Raw genomic sequence first — 17,521 nt, 5'->3', positions numbered from 1 at the left:
TCAGCTGCTCGCATGTAGGTGTCAGTGCCAAAATATGATTAGGTAGGTTGTGAAAAACAATACCACCAAGACAACATTCTACAGCATAAAAGTAACAGAGAAGATATAACAAGTTCACAAGAAAAAGAGAATCATGTATCGGATGTATTGCTTCACCGTTTCATGACCATTGTCATCAGGCTTTATATGCGAGAGTCGTACTCATTGATATCGAAAGGGTAAAAGACTTTTCTTCACTGCTTCTCCTCGCCCTCGGCGGGGGCCGCCTCGCCTTCTGCGGGAGCATCCTTCATCTCCTCATCAGGCTTGGTCTCCTCCGCCTTCTTGGCCTCTTCCTCAGCCTTGCGCTTGGCCTCCTCTTCGGCGCGCTTCTTGGCGGCCTCTTCCTCCTGGGCCTTCAGGATAGCCTGGCGCTCGGCCTCGATCTTCTCCTTGTACCGCTGGACGATGGGACCAGCGATGAAGCGGATCTCATCCAGCTTGGCAACGTAGACGGACTTGGTAGTGTCCTCGCCCTCCTCGTAGAGCCAGTCCTATGTAGAGCGTTAGCGTCGAGTTCCTTGCGTCCTAGATGAAATCGTACACATTGTACTCACCTCCATGTCGGTCAGCTTGGCACGCAGCTTGTCCTTCTCCTCCTCGTTGGCAAACTCGGCATAGACGCCGTCGATCTTGTCACGGAGCTCGTAGATACTCGACTCGAGCTCGTTCTTCTTCTCGTCGGTCTCGGCGATCAACTTGTCCTCCATGTACATAGCGTTCTCACGCTCGATCCAGGTTTCCTTGACAGTCTGCTCAACGCCGGTGGTGCCGGTGGAGATGGGCAGGTCACCCTTGCGAACCTGCTTCTTGACCTTGCGCGTCTTCTTGGGCTGCTCGCCCTCGGGAGCATCGGTGTCCATCTTGTCCTCGTCAACGGGCTCCTCAACCTCCACATCCTCAACGTAGTAACCAGACTCGACGTTCAGGATACCGTGCAGGTTCAGTCTAGCCTTGAGCTTGCAGATCATAAAGTCGTCGTTGGCATCAGCCTTGACACCCTTGACGGAGAAGCGGCCAATCCAAGGGTTGATCTTGCCAGGAAGCATCTCGGGCTTAGCATAACGAGCCTCCAAATCGAAAGGCTGCTTGCGGTAGAATGTGAGGATCTTGGTCGAAGGCATGACATTGCCACGGTTGAAGACAGTGAGGCTAGTGTCCTCGTCGGGGATGTCGGCCGACTGTTCCCAGGTGAACTCGATGGGGTAGTTGACAATGTCGTGCACGGCGAAGTCACGGACACGGAAGACGGGAGAGAGGATGGCACAGCTGAAGGCGCAACCACGAGCAATGGCCTCGTCCTGGTTGAGAGTGAAGGACAGGGTCTTGCCGAAAAACTTGGCGATGGCGTCCTTGATAGCAGGGACACGGGTGCAGCCACCGACCATCTCGACCGAGTCAATGTCCTCGGGCTTGAGCTTGGCCTCAGCAAGAACCTCCTCAATGGGGGCGGTGACACGCTCAAGCAGAGGCTTGACCATGGTTTCGAGCTCCTCACGCTTGACGATGGAACGGACATCAACGTCTTCCATGAGTGACTCGATGCTCATAGGGGCAGCAGGGTTGGCGGAGAGAACCTTCTTCATCTTCTCGGCCGCGGCAAGGGTACGCGCGTAGGCCTTGGGGTTGGAACGGACGTCAATCTTGAACTTCTCCTTGAATTCATCGGCAAAGTGCTCGGTGAGGGCTCTGTCGAAATCACGACCACCAAAGTGACGATCGTAGGCGGTAGCCTTGACGTTGAGCTCGCCCTTTCTGAACTCAACAATGGAGGCGGTGTAGTCGCTATGACCAATATCGACGAACATCACCCTGCGGGGCTTCTCCTCGGGACCGGGGAGATCAGTCTTGGTGATACCATAGCCGAGGGCGGTAGCAGTGGTGTCATTGATGAGTCTCAGAACCTTGAGACCGGCAATCTCACCGGCGTCGATCATGGCGCGGCGCTGAGAATCTGTGAACCAAGCGGGAACGCTGATTGTGACGTCGGAGACAGGGAGCTTCAGCTCCTTGGATGTGATGTCTCTGATCTTGGTCAGGTACATGGCAGCCAGCTGTGTCGCCGAGAACTTCTCCTTCTTGCCCAGGTAGCTCACTTCAACACCAGCCTGGCCGTTTACATCACAGATAGCCGCTGAGGTGTACTTCTGCTCAATCTCCACGTCGGGGTCGCTGAATGAACGGCCGATGAGACGCTTGAGATTGCCGACCGTGTTCTTCAGGTTGGACATTTCTTGTGTCTTTGCGCCCTCGCCAATTTGTCTGCTTCTGGCGCCGAATCCGACCAGAGTCCTACATTGAAAATATAGTCAGCACTATGATCTGAGGGCGGAATCTGATGGAAAGTTTGACACATACGGAGTAGATCTGTTCGAGACTTCATTGGTGATCTGTGGATAGACAATAGCGTTAGCGCGAGCTGTTCCAGCAATTGATTCAAAATATGAACAAATGGGGCTGAGGGGCATATACGCACAATATCAATACCCTTGTTCCGTGCAACACCAACCTTGGTGCTTTGGGCACCGAAATCGATACCGACGACACTCATTGTGTGGATAAATTAGGCGATGAATATGAACCGGACCGTAAGAAAGGGGGTATGGTGCGGGGGAGGTGTCGAGGGGAGAATGTTGTCTATATTGAGGTTGGAGGGAAACGTTGGAAGATCCTAAGAAAAGAGCGAAGAGGGGAGAATTTGCAATAGCGCCACTTGCTATCAGGGCGCGGTGATAAGCGGATGAGCTTGTGGCTAGGGCCAAACGTGGGTTCTCCTGTGTCGTCAGTCAGATTTTTTCCCCCCCGACAATTTTGGGCACGTACGACCTGCTGTAAATCGAGGATTTTTATAGTCTCAAGGGGCACACAATCATCAATCTCATAAGTTTTCTTGTACTGCACTACCTCCCAGAAATCTGACTCAATCTGGGGCAATTACTCTTAGTTATGCCTATTCCTGAAGCCCAAGCTGTCCCTTGTGCTGCCTGTCGAACCTTCTGGCTTATGCTCGAATCTTCCCGCGTCACACCGCCTGGGGGTGGGTTCCTAGGCAGTATTCACACCGCTTTTGGCGGGGTTCCGCCGCCTTATCGATTACCTACCTTAAAACAGTAGTCACCTGACCAATCACCATCGATTTGACTAACAGTAAACAAGGAAGTGGGATGGGCAAGGCAAAGTGTTATTAACCAGCAGGTAATGGATCTTGGCAGCGATAATTGCATGACTTGTCCATGGCCTTGTGGACGTCTCTAACTAGGCCGTCACCGGGAGAATTGCTATGAAGAAAACACACATGCATGGCATCATGTCAGGAGCCGTTCTGCCACTCTCCTAAGATTGTGTCAAGGTACCAAGTTTGCCCTGACGATAGTCAAGAAGCGTTTTGACACAGTGAATAAGACGCGAAGGTCCTTACCCGCGATTGGAAACTGTCTAGCTGTCTGGCTGTACGCACAGCGCGGTTGTGTTCGGTTTGTTTACTCAGCTCGAGATAACCCCCCCTTTGCACATAGCTCTCGACTGCCCATCATCGTCCCGCATTGGCAGGTTTGAGCAGAGAACGGCCAATTTCCTGCAAGATCACGGTTACGTGGAATTCAGGGCAGTAATACCGGCATCAGCCTGCTCAATGTAAGTCAATCTACCATATCAGGCAGCGGAGCGGATAGCGAAGGCAAGAGATTTGTGGTTTTTCTCCAGCTGGGGATCAGCGCAGTGAAAGGCCTTCCGTCAAAGATCTCACCAGAAGGAATTGAGTCTACTATGATCTCTTGGACGTCTTCGTATCTCTGAATGGAAATTCGTACTTGATGCCGTAATGTCTGAATGTTGCAATTGGCGAGGGGAGGCAGCTTGCAAACTTCAGACTCCCAGACAGGCGCCACTGCTTCAGTTACGCTTACTCTGGAAGGTCGTCTCTGGCTTGTGGTTGATAGGACTATGCTTCTTCTTCTCGAGAAGTTATATACTCTGCTACCCAAGCAAATAAGGCAAATAAGTTTAGTCTAAAAAGAGTGTGCTACTTTTATTATCAAAGCGACATACATAAGGCTGGACGACAAAGCATGAAGTACAAAAAGTGTCTCTCGAAGAATTCCAAAATAAGAGGATAAGAAAGCAACAGAATTGTTCTGCAAGGGTTGACCGAATATCTTAAAACCGTAATGGTAGTCTCCATGCTTTCTCGACTGACCATCAATGTACATGGACCCGCTTCTCTAGGACATCTGAGCTTAGACACAGCTGCCTTACGACGTGTGCAAGTGCCCTAAACCATACTTTCGGGATCTTTCTGTGCTTTGATAGGCCGTGGAATCCCTGGGAGCTTACGGCGGGGTCTCTGTACCTCTGGGGTGTTTCTTTCCATTGGACCTCTGGTTGAAGCATTGATAGGAGCAAACCGTGTTTCTTGTTCGTATGGCGCTGGCAAGTGAAGTGGGTATATATCCTCTCCGGATGACGACTCCGTGGCTTGTGATGAGTGCGGCAGGATATGGGCCGATGGTGACAATATCCCACTCTTGTTTACCATCTCGAAAGCATCTTCTTGTGAAGAGCATGAATCAGTGGTCATGATTCCGTTCGAACAAGTCCTCTGCACCTGATGCAAACACGACGTGTCCCTTGTTTGCCGATCGAAACAGGGTTTCATATTGCCATTATCACCTGTCAGCTCTTCAACCTTAAGGGGAAGATGGATCGAGCTCAGCGAGTCCGAGGTTATGATTGAGTCGGAGGACGGATGTGCATGGATACCTATCCGAGGCACACCGGGAAGAGGCGTCATCAGCTCGTCCAGGGCAGCGTTGGAGTCGTTCTGGTTCGAGTAGTAACTGTCGGGGAGCTCTGGTGCAGAGAAGCGCCCTTCGATCTTCTCTGAGGGATGGATTGGAACGCTCTTCTCATCCCCTCTGGAACGGAAAGTAGTCAGATCGACATTGAGCTCGTCGCCTTGAGCCTTAGCTTGTTCGATGGCCTCCTCAGGCGAGGTATGCTCATCGGCGGTGGCGGCATCGGCTCTCGGTCCTCCCCATGTACGTTGGCCCGCAGTGAGAATTCCGTACACCATATACAGCCAGTTGAAGAAGGGATTTAGGATAAACATCAGCGGGAAAAGCCAAGCTTTGTAGCGCTTGAGCTTCGCACCCAAGTAGAACATGAGGACGTAGTTGAGTCCTAGCGATATGGCAATAAACCCCACGGGCAGGTCATTGATGCTGCTCGATGTTGTCATGAGTGAGAGTGCGATGATGAAAAACAGCAGTGCGGTTGTTCGGATTGTGTTTTGCATAAAACGGACCAGGCAGAGCAGGGGGTAACGCTTCCAAAGCCGCACATCAGTCAGCATACACACTTCGTTGGTTATGAAACCCAGAAACCAGCGGCGACGCTGCTTTAAAAGACTGCTGAATGTCTGCACTGCCTCGGTCTTGCAGAAAGCGCCTGCGCACATCTGGATTTGATAACGCTTCCGAGCGCCTACCATGAACAGGTGGGTGAGCCAGCGATCTTCTCCAAGGTGACACTTCCCATAGTCAAAAAAGTCCTCGCATTGCTCGGCTTTGTCCGCGAAGTAGTACTTGGCCATTTTACGAAAAGCAGAGAACCGGAGCATCGTCAAAGCACCGGGGAGGCAAGTCACAGCGCCGCAGCTAGATTCCACAGAGCGCTCGAAAAGTTGCCCATGGACATACTCCATGTCCTGCAGAAGCGTGAGAAGCGAGCCCCGATCCGTGGTCGACGTAATGACACCTGTCATTGCCAACATGTCGTGTTTGCTCCCTGGCTTCAACTCCATATCGTACATGAAGTTTTGCAGACATACACGGTCAAGGATGCAGTCGGAGTCTATGAATAACACGAAAAGGTTGTCGTGACGCTCCAGGTAATCCGCATATACCATATCGATCAATCTGAACGTTTGCTTCTGGCAATGTCGTTTCCCCCCATGTTTGAAACGAGACACCGTAATTCTGGCGCCCTTGTATGTCACGTCTATACTTTGTGGATAGCTCTCCAGCGTGATTGGGATTCCAAGGTGGTCAATCACCCGAAGATAGGATTCGTCAATGAGGCAGCCATCGTAAGAGAGGAACACATGGATACAGTTAGCCGGATAATCACAATCAACCACAGAATCGATTGCCCTTATCAACGTTTCAGGGGCCTCCTTATAGACTGGCATAACAACAACTGTTTTGGGAGCAGTTCGGTCATCCAAAACTTGCTTGATCCGCTTGGTTCTGCCCGGTGAATGTGTCACCAGTCTGTAAACGCACAATAGCCAGGGGATTATAAGCAGTGCGGAAAACATCCCGAAGGCAAACCATTGGAGCATAAGTACCATTTGAGCGGGGAAGTGTTGTCTCAAATGAGCTGGGAGGGGGAGGGTCACGATCATAACAGGCAGAAAGATTCCCCTGTGTGCCAAATTAGCATGCATGATCTGTTCGAGAAGGCTCGTCATATTGAAACTCACCTAAGTAATGTGAAGAGGACAATCATAGTGACCGCGAGGAATCTGACACTCCAGTGATCTGCTTTTTGATAGACTTTTGCAAGGCAGTATAAGAACGCAGCAATCCAGAGGAACCATTCCAAGAATGCTGCCAGTACCATCGGCGAGACGATTGTAAGATATATTATCTAGGCTTCTCGTGAGACCAAATCTAGTGCATCCAATTGATGAACAAACTCACATCTGTAGTGGTCCAGGGGTTCTGAGAAACCGAACTACTACCTTCAGCCATTGCTAGATGCTGTATGTAGGTCTTCCTTCCAAAGTCCAGCGAAAGCGTTGAAGAATGCAATAAAGTCAAGATGTCCGACTGGTGCTTCGGTAAGCAACCACTTGCCGCTGGCTTGCTTGATCAACTGGAGACCTAGCTGTGCATCGATTAACGAGTCGATTGTTAGACCTTCAGTTCGATGCTAGGGCTTGTTCCCTGCTCGCGTTAAGATGTGCTCGGAGAACGAATGGAGCAAGCCCGGGCCGCCAGGTGATCTGCTCAAGCTGACAAGAAATCACGGGGAGCAGATCAGTGCAGTCGCAGATTGGAGAGACGTCAAACGATGGAGCAATCGCTATTCTTCAAACCACTCAAGTTTTAATCCAAAATTGAGCAAAGTAATGATGGTATTATCAGGTCAAACACGCGAGAGTATTGAAGTTCCTCAACACTGAAGGTAGCCGGGGTCGTCTGTGGCAACAGTCTCCCATAAGCCAGTACGAAATCGGTAGGGCAAGTTGCTTCGATATGGAAGGCACGCTCAACGGGGCAGCCTGACTTCGGGATACAGCGTCCATGCTGGGCCTGGACAGCGGGCGTAAAACAGAAAAGGCAATAGCACGCTTTACAGACATGATCCAGTGCCTTGGCATCTGTGAAAATGATTCAACTCTTCTTGCTTTGTCGATTGTCAATAAGAATGAGTTTGGAGTCAAGATGTCCAATGGACTTTACCTAGGTACTGTAGCTATGCATCCATGCCGTATGTCCCAATAGGGTTAGTCATTTCTACCTCGTAATTGTGGTGTCAATGGAGTACCATCTTCGTATCGGGACTAGGGGCCGCATGCGCCACACATTCCTTGATTCTCCATGTGGCTGAAGCTCCGCAGTGTTCAGAAAATTTCCCCTCGTGCTTTATTATTCGCCTTAAGATTTTCATTCTTCCAACCAAAGGAAAGTACGATACTCATTGTGTGCAGAAGCGTCTTCTTGAACTTTCTTCTACAGTTGCATATTTCTTCCCCTAGACTACAAGGCTCTTTAATTGGAGGTAAGGCTACTATGTTGTGCATTGCTTATGCTTCGCGCGACTCACGTGGAGTCATACCCTGAAATTGGACTACGCGGGGTTGACTCGCATTTATCTGTCGTCAACCTCTGTTCAATAACTTTAAATCCATTTTTCCCTTCTTTTGTTTCGAATCCGGAAGTCGAGGATAATCCGTTGTATGCTGACCTAGTCTGATCGAGTACAGGACCTGCGCGGCCCTTTTCTCCCATTCTCGCTTTCCGCTGTACAGAGTCGAAGTACTTGGAATAAATTTGGACAGTCATGGCCGATGAGCAGAAAATTACCCCTGCGGCCACCAACGCCAATGCTGAGGCCGAGAAGGATGTTCAGAACGTTTTGGCAGAGCTGAAGGGCGAAACCGCCGGGGAAGCTGCCAAGCCTTCCGAGCAGCCCGCAGAAGAGAAGAAGGGCGAAGCTCCCACAGAAGATGCAGAGGAGGCTCGCATTGTAGCTGCCGCTGCAAAGCTCGGCGAACAGTCGGCGAAAGCTGAAGAGCAGAAGGAGGGCAAGACCGAGGAGCGCGATACACGGGGCCGTGGAAACCGTCGCAACAACGTCAAGTTTGATCCCTCCACGCTGGAGGTCACAGACAACCATGATGAGATCCGCAAGCAGGTTGAATTCTACTTCTCTGACTCGAACCTTCCCATGGACAAATTCCTCCTTTCCAAGGTGGGCGGAAGCAGCAACCGCCCCGTTCCCCTCGAACTCCTTCATTCTTTCAAGCGCATGCGTCGCTTCCAGCCCTTCAGCGCCATTGTTGAGGCTCTGAAGTCCTCCGAGACTGTCGAGCTGGCTGATAACGACACTTGCGTGCGCCGCAAGGTGCCTCTGCCTGAATCGGTGACCGAGAACGCCGACCCCAGCGTGGCCAAGGTTTTCGAAGACCAGGCCATGAGCCGTAGCATCTACGCCAAGGGCTTCGGAAAGGAAACTCCTACCACCCAAATTGACATTGAGGCCTTCTTCGCTCCTTACGGACCAGTCAACGCAATTCGTCTCCGCCGCACACACGATCGGATCTTCAAGGGAAGCGTTTTTGTTGAGTTCGCGACTGAGGAGAAGCAGAAGGAATTCCTTGCTCTGGATCCTAAGCCCCAATGGAAGGGACAAGATTTGCTCATCAAGAGCAAGAAAGATTACTGTGAGGAGAAGGTTCGGGACATCGAAGCTGGCCGCATCAAGCCCAGCCGTGGCCGTGGTGGTGTTTTCCGTGGACGCGGCCGTGGCGGCCCCCGCGGTGGTGACAAGCGTGACTGGCGTGAACGTCGGGCAGAAGATCAGAAGAACGGCTTTGACAAGCCTCAGGGCGAGCAGCGCCGTGAGGTCCAGAAGGATGCTCGGTAAGTTATAGCTTCTTTCTCTTGGTCTTGCAGCATTTGACTAATCCGCTTATAGTGGTGTTCCCGTCGTGCAAAGCACCGCCGACGATGCTACATCTGGCCAGAAGCGGACCCGCGAGGACGAGCCCGCTGCCAACGGCGAGCACCCTGCCAAGAAGGTCGATGCCAAGGAGTAATGGCTTCGCTCTCCTCTGTTCAAGTTTTCCCGACTGGTCCCACCCTTCCTTCATCACGGAGCTAATGGATTATTCCCATTTGTTATGGTACAACAAAAGCACTTGCGGTCTTTTGCTGCTGGTTTCTTAATGGCGTTGTATATCATTTGTTGTCATCATTGATACTTGGAGGTTATTCTTTGCAGGATCTAGCAAATGGTCATGATAGAATTTTGGCTCTTCAGCCTCCCACCCACGGCACTTATACCCTCGTAAATCAATTCTGGAACTCCAAGTCATATGCCAGCGTATCATCGCACAACTCCTCTCTCAGCTTCGATACCCTACAGTACTTCATTAGCCAACTCAAACACACAAACACACGTTGGTGGCGGAAACAAACTCAAGGTGGACCGGATGCGTAGCATAAGTAGCCACAGCCTCGGGCGACTCCATGACAGCCACAAGCCCCATATCAAACCCCTTGGCACGGGGAACACTGATAGGCAACGGCTGCCCGGCCTTCAACGAAACCAAGCCAGGGATTCTACCCACCATGCTCTCCGCAACAATGGCCCAGTTGGCGAGCTGGGCCTGGGTGACGCCTGGCTTGAGACGGAAGAGAACTGCCACTGGTCAATCATCCCCTTTGGTTGCAGCAGGGTTACACGCACCGATGTGGTAGACTGGCATTTCCTCGGGTTTATACTTCTCTATCAATTTATCTATTTTTTGATTAGTCGACGAGACGCGGGAACAGCGGGCTCTTATATAGATGGGGTGGAATGTTTCCTATGCTTCTCGGACGGGAGGGGTCGGGGAATCGGGTTATCGCCGATTGGTGGAATCATTTGATTTTGGACGGCTTTGAATGATCTTCCGTTGATGAAACGGGCAATTGGTCTGTTGCTGGCATCATTGCTGCGTTGCTTTGAAGCTCAGCTGTGAGCCTCCTTGTGCTGGAAGATTCGCGGGGCCGACCGTGGCTGCTAGAATCTCTAAACAAGTGAGCATCTCATATGGGTGGCCTAATGGAGCAATCTCACTGTCGAAATGACTACAATGAGTTTCATGATAAGAGCCTGGGAGTCGAATCTACCGTTATGAAGGGACGTCTCCTGAAGAAGATACGTGTCTAATTCTTCCGTTCAAGCCATGTGGTATACCCAAGTATTGATCAATGTTTTATCCAATCGCTAAATACAACAGGCCTTCCCTCAGAAGGCTCATTTCTTCTTCTTCGTCTTATCCACCACATCAATCCACTGCATCTTCACACCACGTCGGAGCAGCGCTGTTTCCACAGCCTTCCTTTGGTCGCCTTGAATCAGGACCTCCATCACGCCTTTGGTGGCTCCAGTGGCCTGGGCGACGCTGGTGCTGCTAGCGCATTTCTTCTGCAGTTCTTCAGCCAGCAGACTAGGGACTATACCGAAAATCTCCAAGTTCCAAACTTTGGTGACGGTTTTCGAACCTGTCCTTTTCTCGAGAACAAGGTTGACCTTGGGCGTTGCACCTGCTTTCGGTTTCACATCGGACAGGGTCTGGCCCTGTTTGAGGATGACATAGTGTGGAGTTAGGAACGCTGAGTCTTCCATGATCCGCTTCAAGAGGCCATCTCGTGTCGTCTTGCCACGTGCAATGGTGGTCTTGTCCTCGGCTGAGGAAGATGTGAAGATTGTGTTTGCGAGGAAAGGGTTGAGCGAGATGATACGGCGGTTCTCGTTGGAGACAATAGGCGGGTTTTGAGACTGAATGTATTCGTCCAAACGGTTGGATACTTCAGAATACTTGTAGTAGTTTCTTGGGTCGCCGCTCGAAAGAGCTGGGAAGATTGTCGGGGTAAGCTTTCCCGTTGGCCGATAAAGAGTCTGGACAGTTATTGTCTGTCCAACGGAAGGGTCTCCCTCCGAAGTTGCAGGCATCTTGTTCCCGGAGGGGACGGGCTTTCCCGCATTCTCAACGGCGTTCTTTGATGGAAGTTTGTAAGGAACAAATTGCTCGACGCGGCGGTCGTTGAAATCCACATCGAGAATGACAGTTTCTTGTCCGCTGCGGTCTTTGGATTTGACGAGACGCTGCTTATCGAGATATTTGATGAACTTTTTGACATTCTTCCAGCTTGTCTTTTTGATCTGATAGTATTGAGCCTGCTGAGGAGAGTAAATCGGGAGGTAAGGAGTAAGCATGTTCGAGACGAGGGCAGATGGTTGTATGGGAAGGGACAGGCCATGGTTCGGTGCGGTGGGGTTGTCCTGTTTAAGCTTGTACAGAGAATAAAGGAAGGCTTTCTCAAAAGCCTCATCGATCTCTGCAGGTCGGTCAGTTTCAGAACGAATACCGAGACGGAAACAATGGGCGCCGACCTTTTGTGGAGGGTTCTTTCGCTTCCTCAACGGGAGCACCCTCTTCGTGGTGCTGCTCAAGAGATTCGGCTTGAGGCACCTCGTCCGCAGGTTGCGTCTGCTGATCTTTGCCCAAGGAGAGCTCATTGACTCGCTCCTCAATTTCCTCCACGTCTTCCTCGCCCGCTTCCACATCCCACCCAGTAAGGTATTCAGGAGCAGGTTGTCCGGGACGAGAAGACGAGCTCCAGGCCCACAGCTCATCACCTTCCCAGTGTACGCCTCGGACGGCATGTCCTTTCGTACCCTGAACCCCCCCAAGCCCCGCAATATCAATTTCGCAGACGCCCACAAATAACGGGACAGTGTGTCGATCCAAACCAGCCACAGCGACGACAGCGCCTTTGACCGCGCGTTCAGGGAAAGGAGGTTCATCCGCGATTCCGGGGGTCATCAAGTCTGCGCCGCCACGGAGCTTCTGCATGACCATTTCCGGCGTGTGAAGCAAGGGCACAAGGTTGGGATTGTGCCATAATGTGTAAACCGTGGGATAAAATCGTCCATCGGCACCGGGCCCATGTTCCACCTTGAACCATAAAATGCGTTCCTCGCCCTCGGGATGTGTTCCTACGTAAACCGTGCCTTGAACTTCTCGGAGCTGGGGTCCTGCAGTGGTGGTGAAGCGAGCAGAAAGCGAGTTTTCCGGAAGAAGGGAGTTTCGGATCGCTGTGATGTTGGGCGAGGTTTGGTTCGACGTGTTAGGAGTATTGGAGTCATCTTCGGCTGGTGCAGCTGACGGAATACTGATATTGTAGTCGCTGATGATTTGGTCAGCGATCCTGCGGCGGTCCGAGGATCGTAAGGGCGCAAGGTTCTTGATCTATAGATCGAGAAGTAAGTATGAAGCTATCATTCTGCGACTTGAACAGTCTGGTAGAGAGGGGAGAAATGCGGGGGAGGGGCACAACGTACTGTCGGCTTTTTCTTGAACATGATGGAATGAGACGGGGCCAGAAATATGATAGGAGTCAGTCTCGAGCTGATTGATACTGAGAAATACAGCCTGCTCACAACAAAGTCTCGTGGAAGATAGGTACAAAAGATGCTAGAACAAAAAGGAAAAGTTGATGTCAGGTCGGTTTTTGTCCGCAACAACAATCGGCCGCTTTTCCCCCGCTTCTGAGGTCAATCTTGTCTTCTTTCTCTACGCACTGGTCTAAGCATACCAGAGGTATACTCGTCTCCAATATGAAGTGACGTTTGCATATAAGTAGGACTAAGGGTTTTGCACAATTTCTTGCAAAGTGTGCTGCTGTCGTGTCTGCAAATTTTCCAAACTACCATTTCAACTCAAGATAATTCAAATGGACGCCGTCCAGGCGTATTGCACTGGATCATGTTTAACATAGCCCCCATAGCCCCGAGATCCTGGTACCTGTTAATGGAGACAGAGGTGTACTATCTGAAATGTGGCCTAGCAAGGAAATAAGGAATAGCAAGCCAAGAGCAACTTCTCCGTTTGCTATTCCATGCTTGATGTAACTGTTTTGAAGAGAAGTAGATGAAGGAGAGATGTCAGGTAATGGAAATCATGTTTCCTTATACACGTAGAATGAAAGCTCTTTATATGTTCTATGGAAGATGATAAACACATTAAATAACCTACAGTGAAGCTAATAATTAAAGGAACAGTGAAGGCAGTTGGAAGAATAACATGTTAGAACATCAATGTTTAACAGATCTAGTAACCAGAGTAGATTTACTTTAATTACTTTACAAGCATTCTACTGTGAGTAATACAGATTTTAAAACAAGAGCAAAAAATGATCAGCGTAGAGCAAGAGCTCCAATTGTTGTGTTGCTTCTAAAGTACAAAAAGGATCCCCGATCCCATATATGTATGTTTGAAAAAGAAAACTCGTCAGAGGTGCGATGCACAAAATTATATGTGCAGGGAAAGGCTTGTCGATTCGTTCGAAGTGCTTGATCTAGGCAGAGAGATCACGAGCGTGCACCTTCTCAGTAACCAGCCAAGAGAAGGTCTCCTTGAGGACCTTGAGGAACTCCTCGGCGCTGAGAGAGTTGAAGTACGCGGTGAGGCTGGTGCCGCTGGGAAGAGTGGCACCTGAGGTGGAGGTGGAGGTGAAGCCAGAGCTGGAGCTGCCAGCAGTGGAGCTAGGGGTGGCGGTAGGAGCCTGGACGTAGCTCTGCTGGGCAGGACTGCTGGTGACGGTGACAGCCTCGGTGGTAGTAGAGGGCTGGTAAACAGTCGCAGAGCTAGTCTGGACAGCAGTGGAGGTCCGAGTGATAGTGGCAGAAGGAGCAGCGGCGGTAGACGAGGCGGAACCAGCGTTGTTGGAGCTGCCAGAAGAAGCACCAGAGTAGAGAGCAGGACCAGGAATGTCATAGGAGCTCAGGCTCTGGTAGATATTGACAAGGATGCCGGCGTCAGTGTCCTTGTAGAGCGCAGTGCCGAGGGTACCTGAAGGCTTGTCGCTGCCACCACCGGTGACCTTAAGGTTGATGCACTGAGGGTAGTTCTGGGCACCGTCCTTGTTTCCAGCGGAGTGGAGGGCAATGATTTCGTGGCGCATGACATAGTTACCAGCGGCGATGGTGCTGGGAACAGTAACGGTCCAGCTGTTGTTGTTGGCGATTAGGTTGTCGGAGGCCCAGGTGCCAGGAACATTAGAGTCACTGGTCAGACCACTCTCATCAATCTTGAAGAATTCCAGGCTGGTCTTGTCAACCGAGGCGCAATCACCATTGCAGTTGGCCATGTAGGTAATGACCTGTACTAAGTTAATACCCTAACCAATTGTTCCATGGATATCTTACGGAGACATACCGGTCCGTGGTGAGATTCAGGCCATTCAGTCCATTGGAATTCAACCTTTCCACCGGCCTTGATCTCGGCAGAGAGGGCAGCATTCTTAGCACTCTTGTGGCAGATGATGTCGCCGCTAGAGTAGCTGCTGCCGTCGACGAAACCCAGATCGGTAGCGGTTTCAGACCAAGCGATGCTGTCAGGAGGGCTGCTCATGTAAGGGTATTGGGTGACCAGGTATCCAGTGTAGTATTTGCCATCGACAACGGCACCGCTCACGTATCCGTGACCAGCGACCAGGGCGGCCGAGCTGAGAAGAACAGCTGCAATCTTAGAGACAGACATGTTGTAGGTTTTATAGTATTGTCCAGACGATCAACGCACAGCGTAATCTTAGTTCGAATCGAACGAGAGACGAGAGAAAGAATGACAAAAATAGGACTTCAGTCAATGAAGTCGATAGAACAGAATGAGAGAATGGAAGGTGCTGAGACCGTGAGAAAGGAATGCTGATGGGAGGAAGAACAGAAGAAAGTTGTCCTCCATTGCGACGAAGACGGCTCTTATATCTCCAGCAAGCTCGAGGAACCTATCTGGACTCGGTTAAGACTCCGAACAGCTATCCAAATTCAAGAAGCCGGTTCTGTAAGGTCCATCGCAGGTATCTACTCCTTACGGTGTGGACACCACTAGATTGCTTGGTAGCGCTCTGTTTGTATTCAAATTCAGGATTATCTGATAGGTGGAGAAAGTCGAGATAGAGCCACCGAGTTAGAGATTAATGAGAACGAGTCGTGTCTGCGGTGGTCGAAGAATGTGTCGGCGTTGAAGCTGCATCAGGGGGTTAATATAGCACTTCCTGGTTGGAAATAGTGGACATGTCACTTGTTACAATCCGAGTTTCATCCCTGCTCTTCTTTATTCATTAGTTCAACGTTTCCCCACTCTGTCTCCATTCCATCCGTGTCAGGAAACCATTATTAAAATGGGTTTTAGGACCCGGTGGATCTGTCATATTCAGCAATACGAGAATAGGTACTTGTTAAGTCGCATTAATCGCTGGTACCTCAATGGAAGATCCATTAACCCCTGACACCGACTCAGGTGCCCATTTTCTTCCATGAACCAATCGGCTATGCTCCGCGATCCACATGGACTTTCATTCCTCTATGTCAAGCTGATAGAGACCAGAAGGAAAAGGCTGGATGAAACAGTCAGACTGGTTCTTGTTGATGCTGTGCGGTCACAGGTGAGTGATGACGGAACCATAAACTGACGATTGAATCTAGTCAGACTGAATGAGCTGAGGGCTACTCAATACAGAGTACTCTATTGCAAAACGCTCTGGCTGGGAAGGATGGAGTGATTGTACTGCCTATCAAGTTATGAACAGATCCGTCTAGCTAGGTCTGGCCATCATGTATCAGATAGGCCATGTTCGGAGAACGCGGTCACTGACGCTTGATCACTATTGTCATGGATGGGCGGTGCTTCATTTACCGGTATTTAGCCGCCAACCCCTCTATATCAGACCATACCAGCACTAGGACTATGACCTTGCTCATTTCCTGAAGCGCCAGTGTTCGTTACTAACCACGTCACTCCTCCAGCCAAGAGCTGCAGTCTGCACTTATTGGTGCAGGGGGCTGGGCTCATGATCAATATACGATGCCCAGACCATCCGAAGATGAAACGCCTACTTGGCTTGAAATGAGGCTTTACTTATTCAGGTGTACCGGGTGCTGTGTGGTCTGAAACGCCCGAATGCTTCGGGTTGCCGTTGGCCTAGTCTGCCTTCTCCTGAATCAACTGCACCCAAAAAGAGGGTTTAGGGTTTTGGATTTCTGACCGAGTCTGTTCCATTCTAATTTCTATCTAGCGTCTGGGCTCTCGCTCTCGCTCTTTTCTCGATCATTTGTCCCCTAAGTTACTACCAGGCAGCGCCTCTTTGAAAAAGTGGAGCTATCTTATAGCGCAAGGGATATTGCATCCCCTTCGTCAAAGTGGGTGGGGAAAGGCAGACGCTTCTCGTCAATCAAATTGAAACCACTTGCGAGGTTTTGCAGGATATGTGACAGGTCTTGACAACAGTTTATCCAAGGATTCGTAGAGGAAACAACAGGAAAGGCATCCATCACTATGCTCGTCATACTGATGCAGGAAAAGAGATATTTATCTCGAAATTATTCCTATGGCCCAGGCTGTGCAGCATTCCATTGCTTAGATTGGATTACAGGCGAAAGGAAAAGCATTCACAAAGGCAATATCGATTGACCCGCGGTTGTATACTCCGTAGCAGGGATTGAATCACCGTGTGCCTGAGAAGGAAGTCGATGCAACTATGTCTCAGATTTTAAGAACTGACCAGGTAGAGTCCACCACTGCGTCCACGCCATGAAGGACGCCCATTGGGTGATCCATCTGATAATCGATTAATCCCACAATTGCCAGACAGGCCAAAGTCTTTAGAAGACGAACTTAATTCTTGGCCGCAAATCTCTTGTAGCAACGCGCCTCTCGTCCTCCAGAGACTAACCTCTCCGGATTCCCAGACTGTTCCTGACGGACACATATATGACCTGGTCTGCTGAATGCAGTGGCAGCAAGGATGATGCAGTCTGGAAGATTAAGGCAGTGGTCTTGCCATGACTTGGAAGTGAGCAAAAGCTTTGGACCCGTGCTCGCCATGGTAGTATACATGTCCTGAGTCCCAAACGCTGCCGAACGGTGGTTCCGGAACGGTGGCATGGGTGATGACTCCGTTCACTGTGACGCCACCGGATATGGTGAGGAAATGACTAGGGCGATTAGCTTGAAACACAGCGATGATTCCAGGACATTGCAGGATATGGACCTACCATGGTCGATCTCCTCATCCTGAGTGAACACGTAGATGGCCAGCGGTCGAGGTAGACTATAACATGGACGATCGGCATCAGCTACCTCAGGTCCTTGATCAGTCCACCGAACCTGTTAATTTTCTCGGTGGCTTCTTAGGTAGTTGAG

General features: G+C 50.5%; 6 protein-coding genes across 6 annotated transcripts; 1 reads left to right on the top strand and 5 right to left on the bottom strand.

Annotated features, from left to right (window-relative positions):
* Window positions 1-233: 233 nt before the first annotated feature.
* Window positions 234-2,590, bottom strand: hsp88 (Hsp70 chaperone Hsp88; the record flags this gene model as incomplete). Its single annotated transcript, XM_043271785.1, has 4 exons — window positions 234-533; window positions 597-2,331; window positions 2,398-2,429; window positions 2,516-2,590. 4 exons carry the CDS (start codon window positions 2,588-2,590, stop codon window positions 234-236), a joined length of 2,142 nt encoding a protein of 713 aa, XP_043127720.1.
* A 1,719-nt stretch (window positions 2,591-4,309) lies between these two features.
* Window positions 4,310-6,546, bottom strand: chsD (chitin synthase D; the record flags this gene model as incomplete). The annotated part of the gene is made up of 2 exons (XM_043271784.1): window positions 4,310-6,461; window positions 6,521-6,546. The coding sequence occupies 2 exons, from the start codon at window positions 6,544-6,546 to the stop codon at window positions 4,310-4,312; spliced, it is 2,178 nt and encodes a 725-aa protein (XP_043127719.1).
* Window positions 6,547-8,106: 1,560 nt separating this feature from the next.
* Aspvir_008615 (tRNA maturation protein LHP1) lies at window positions 8,107-9,364 on the top strand (the record flags this gene model as incomplete). The annotated part of the gene is made up of 2 exons (XM_043271783.1): window positions 8,107-9,188; window positions 9,244-9,364. 2 exons carry the CDS (start codon window positions 8,107-8,109, stop codon window positions 9,362-9,364), a joined length of 1,203 nt encoding a protein of 400 aa, XP_043127718.1.
* A 256-nt stretch (window positions 9,365-9,620) lies between these two features.
* Window positions 9,621-10,036, bottom strand: Aspvir_008614 (uncharacterized protein; the record flags this gene model as incomplete). Its single annotated transcript, XM_043271782.1, has 3 exons — window positions 9,621-9,687; window positions 9,747-9,969; window positions 10,018-10,036. The coding sequence occupies 3 exons, from the start codon at window positions 10,034-10,036 to the stop codon at window positions 9,621-9,623; spliced, it is 309 nt and encodes a 102-aa protein (XP_043127717.1).
* A 533-nt stretch (window positions 10,037-10,569) lies between these two features.
* Aspvir_008613 (putative RNA binding protein Ligatin/Tma64) lies at window positions 10,570-12,681 on the bottom strand (the record flags this gene model as incomplete). Its single annotated transcript, XM_043271781.1, has 3 exons — window positions 10,570-11,654; window positions 11,710-12,568; window positions 12,661-12,681. 3 exons carry the CDS (start codon window positions 12,679-12,681, stop codon window positions 10,570-10,572), a joined length of 1,965 nt encoding a protein of 654 aa, XP_043127716.1.
* Window positions 12,682-13,676: 995 nt separating this feature from the next.
* Window positions 13,677-14,860, bottom strand: Aspvir_008612 (lytic polysaccharide monooxygenase auxiliary activity family 9 protein; the record flags this gene model as incomplete). The annotated part of the gene is made up of 2 exons (XM_043271780.1): window positions 13,677-14,480; window positions 14,537-14,860. 2 exons carry the CDS (start codon window positions 14,858-14,860, stop codon window positions 13,677-13,679), a joined length of 1,128 nt encoding a protein of 375 aa, XP_043127715.1.
* Window positions 14,861-17,521: the final 2,661 nt, after the last annotated feature.

This window comes from Aspergillus viridinutans (assembly GCF_018404265.1).
Source record: "Aspergillus viridinutans IFM 47045 DNA, scaffold_7, whole genome shotgun sequence".
Taxonomy (NCBI): Eukaryota; Fungi; Ascomycota; class Eurotiomycetes; order Eurotiales; family Aspergillaceae; genus Aspergillus; species Aspergillus viridinutans.
Note: the sequence above shows the minus strand (reverse complement) of the source record. Positions and strands in the feature narration are given on the sequence as shown.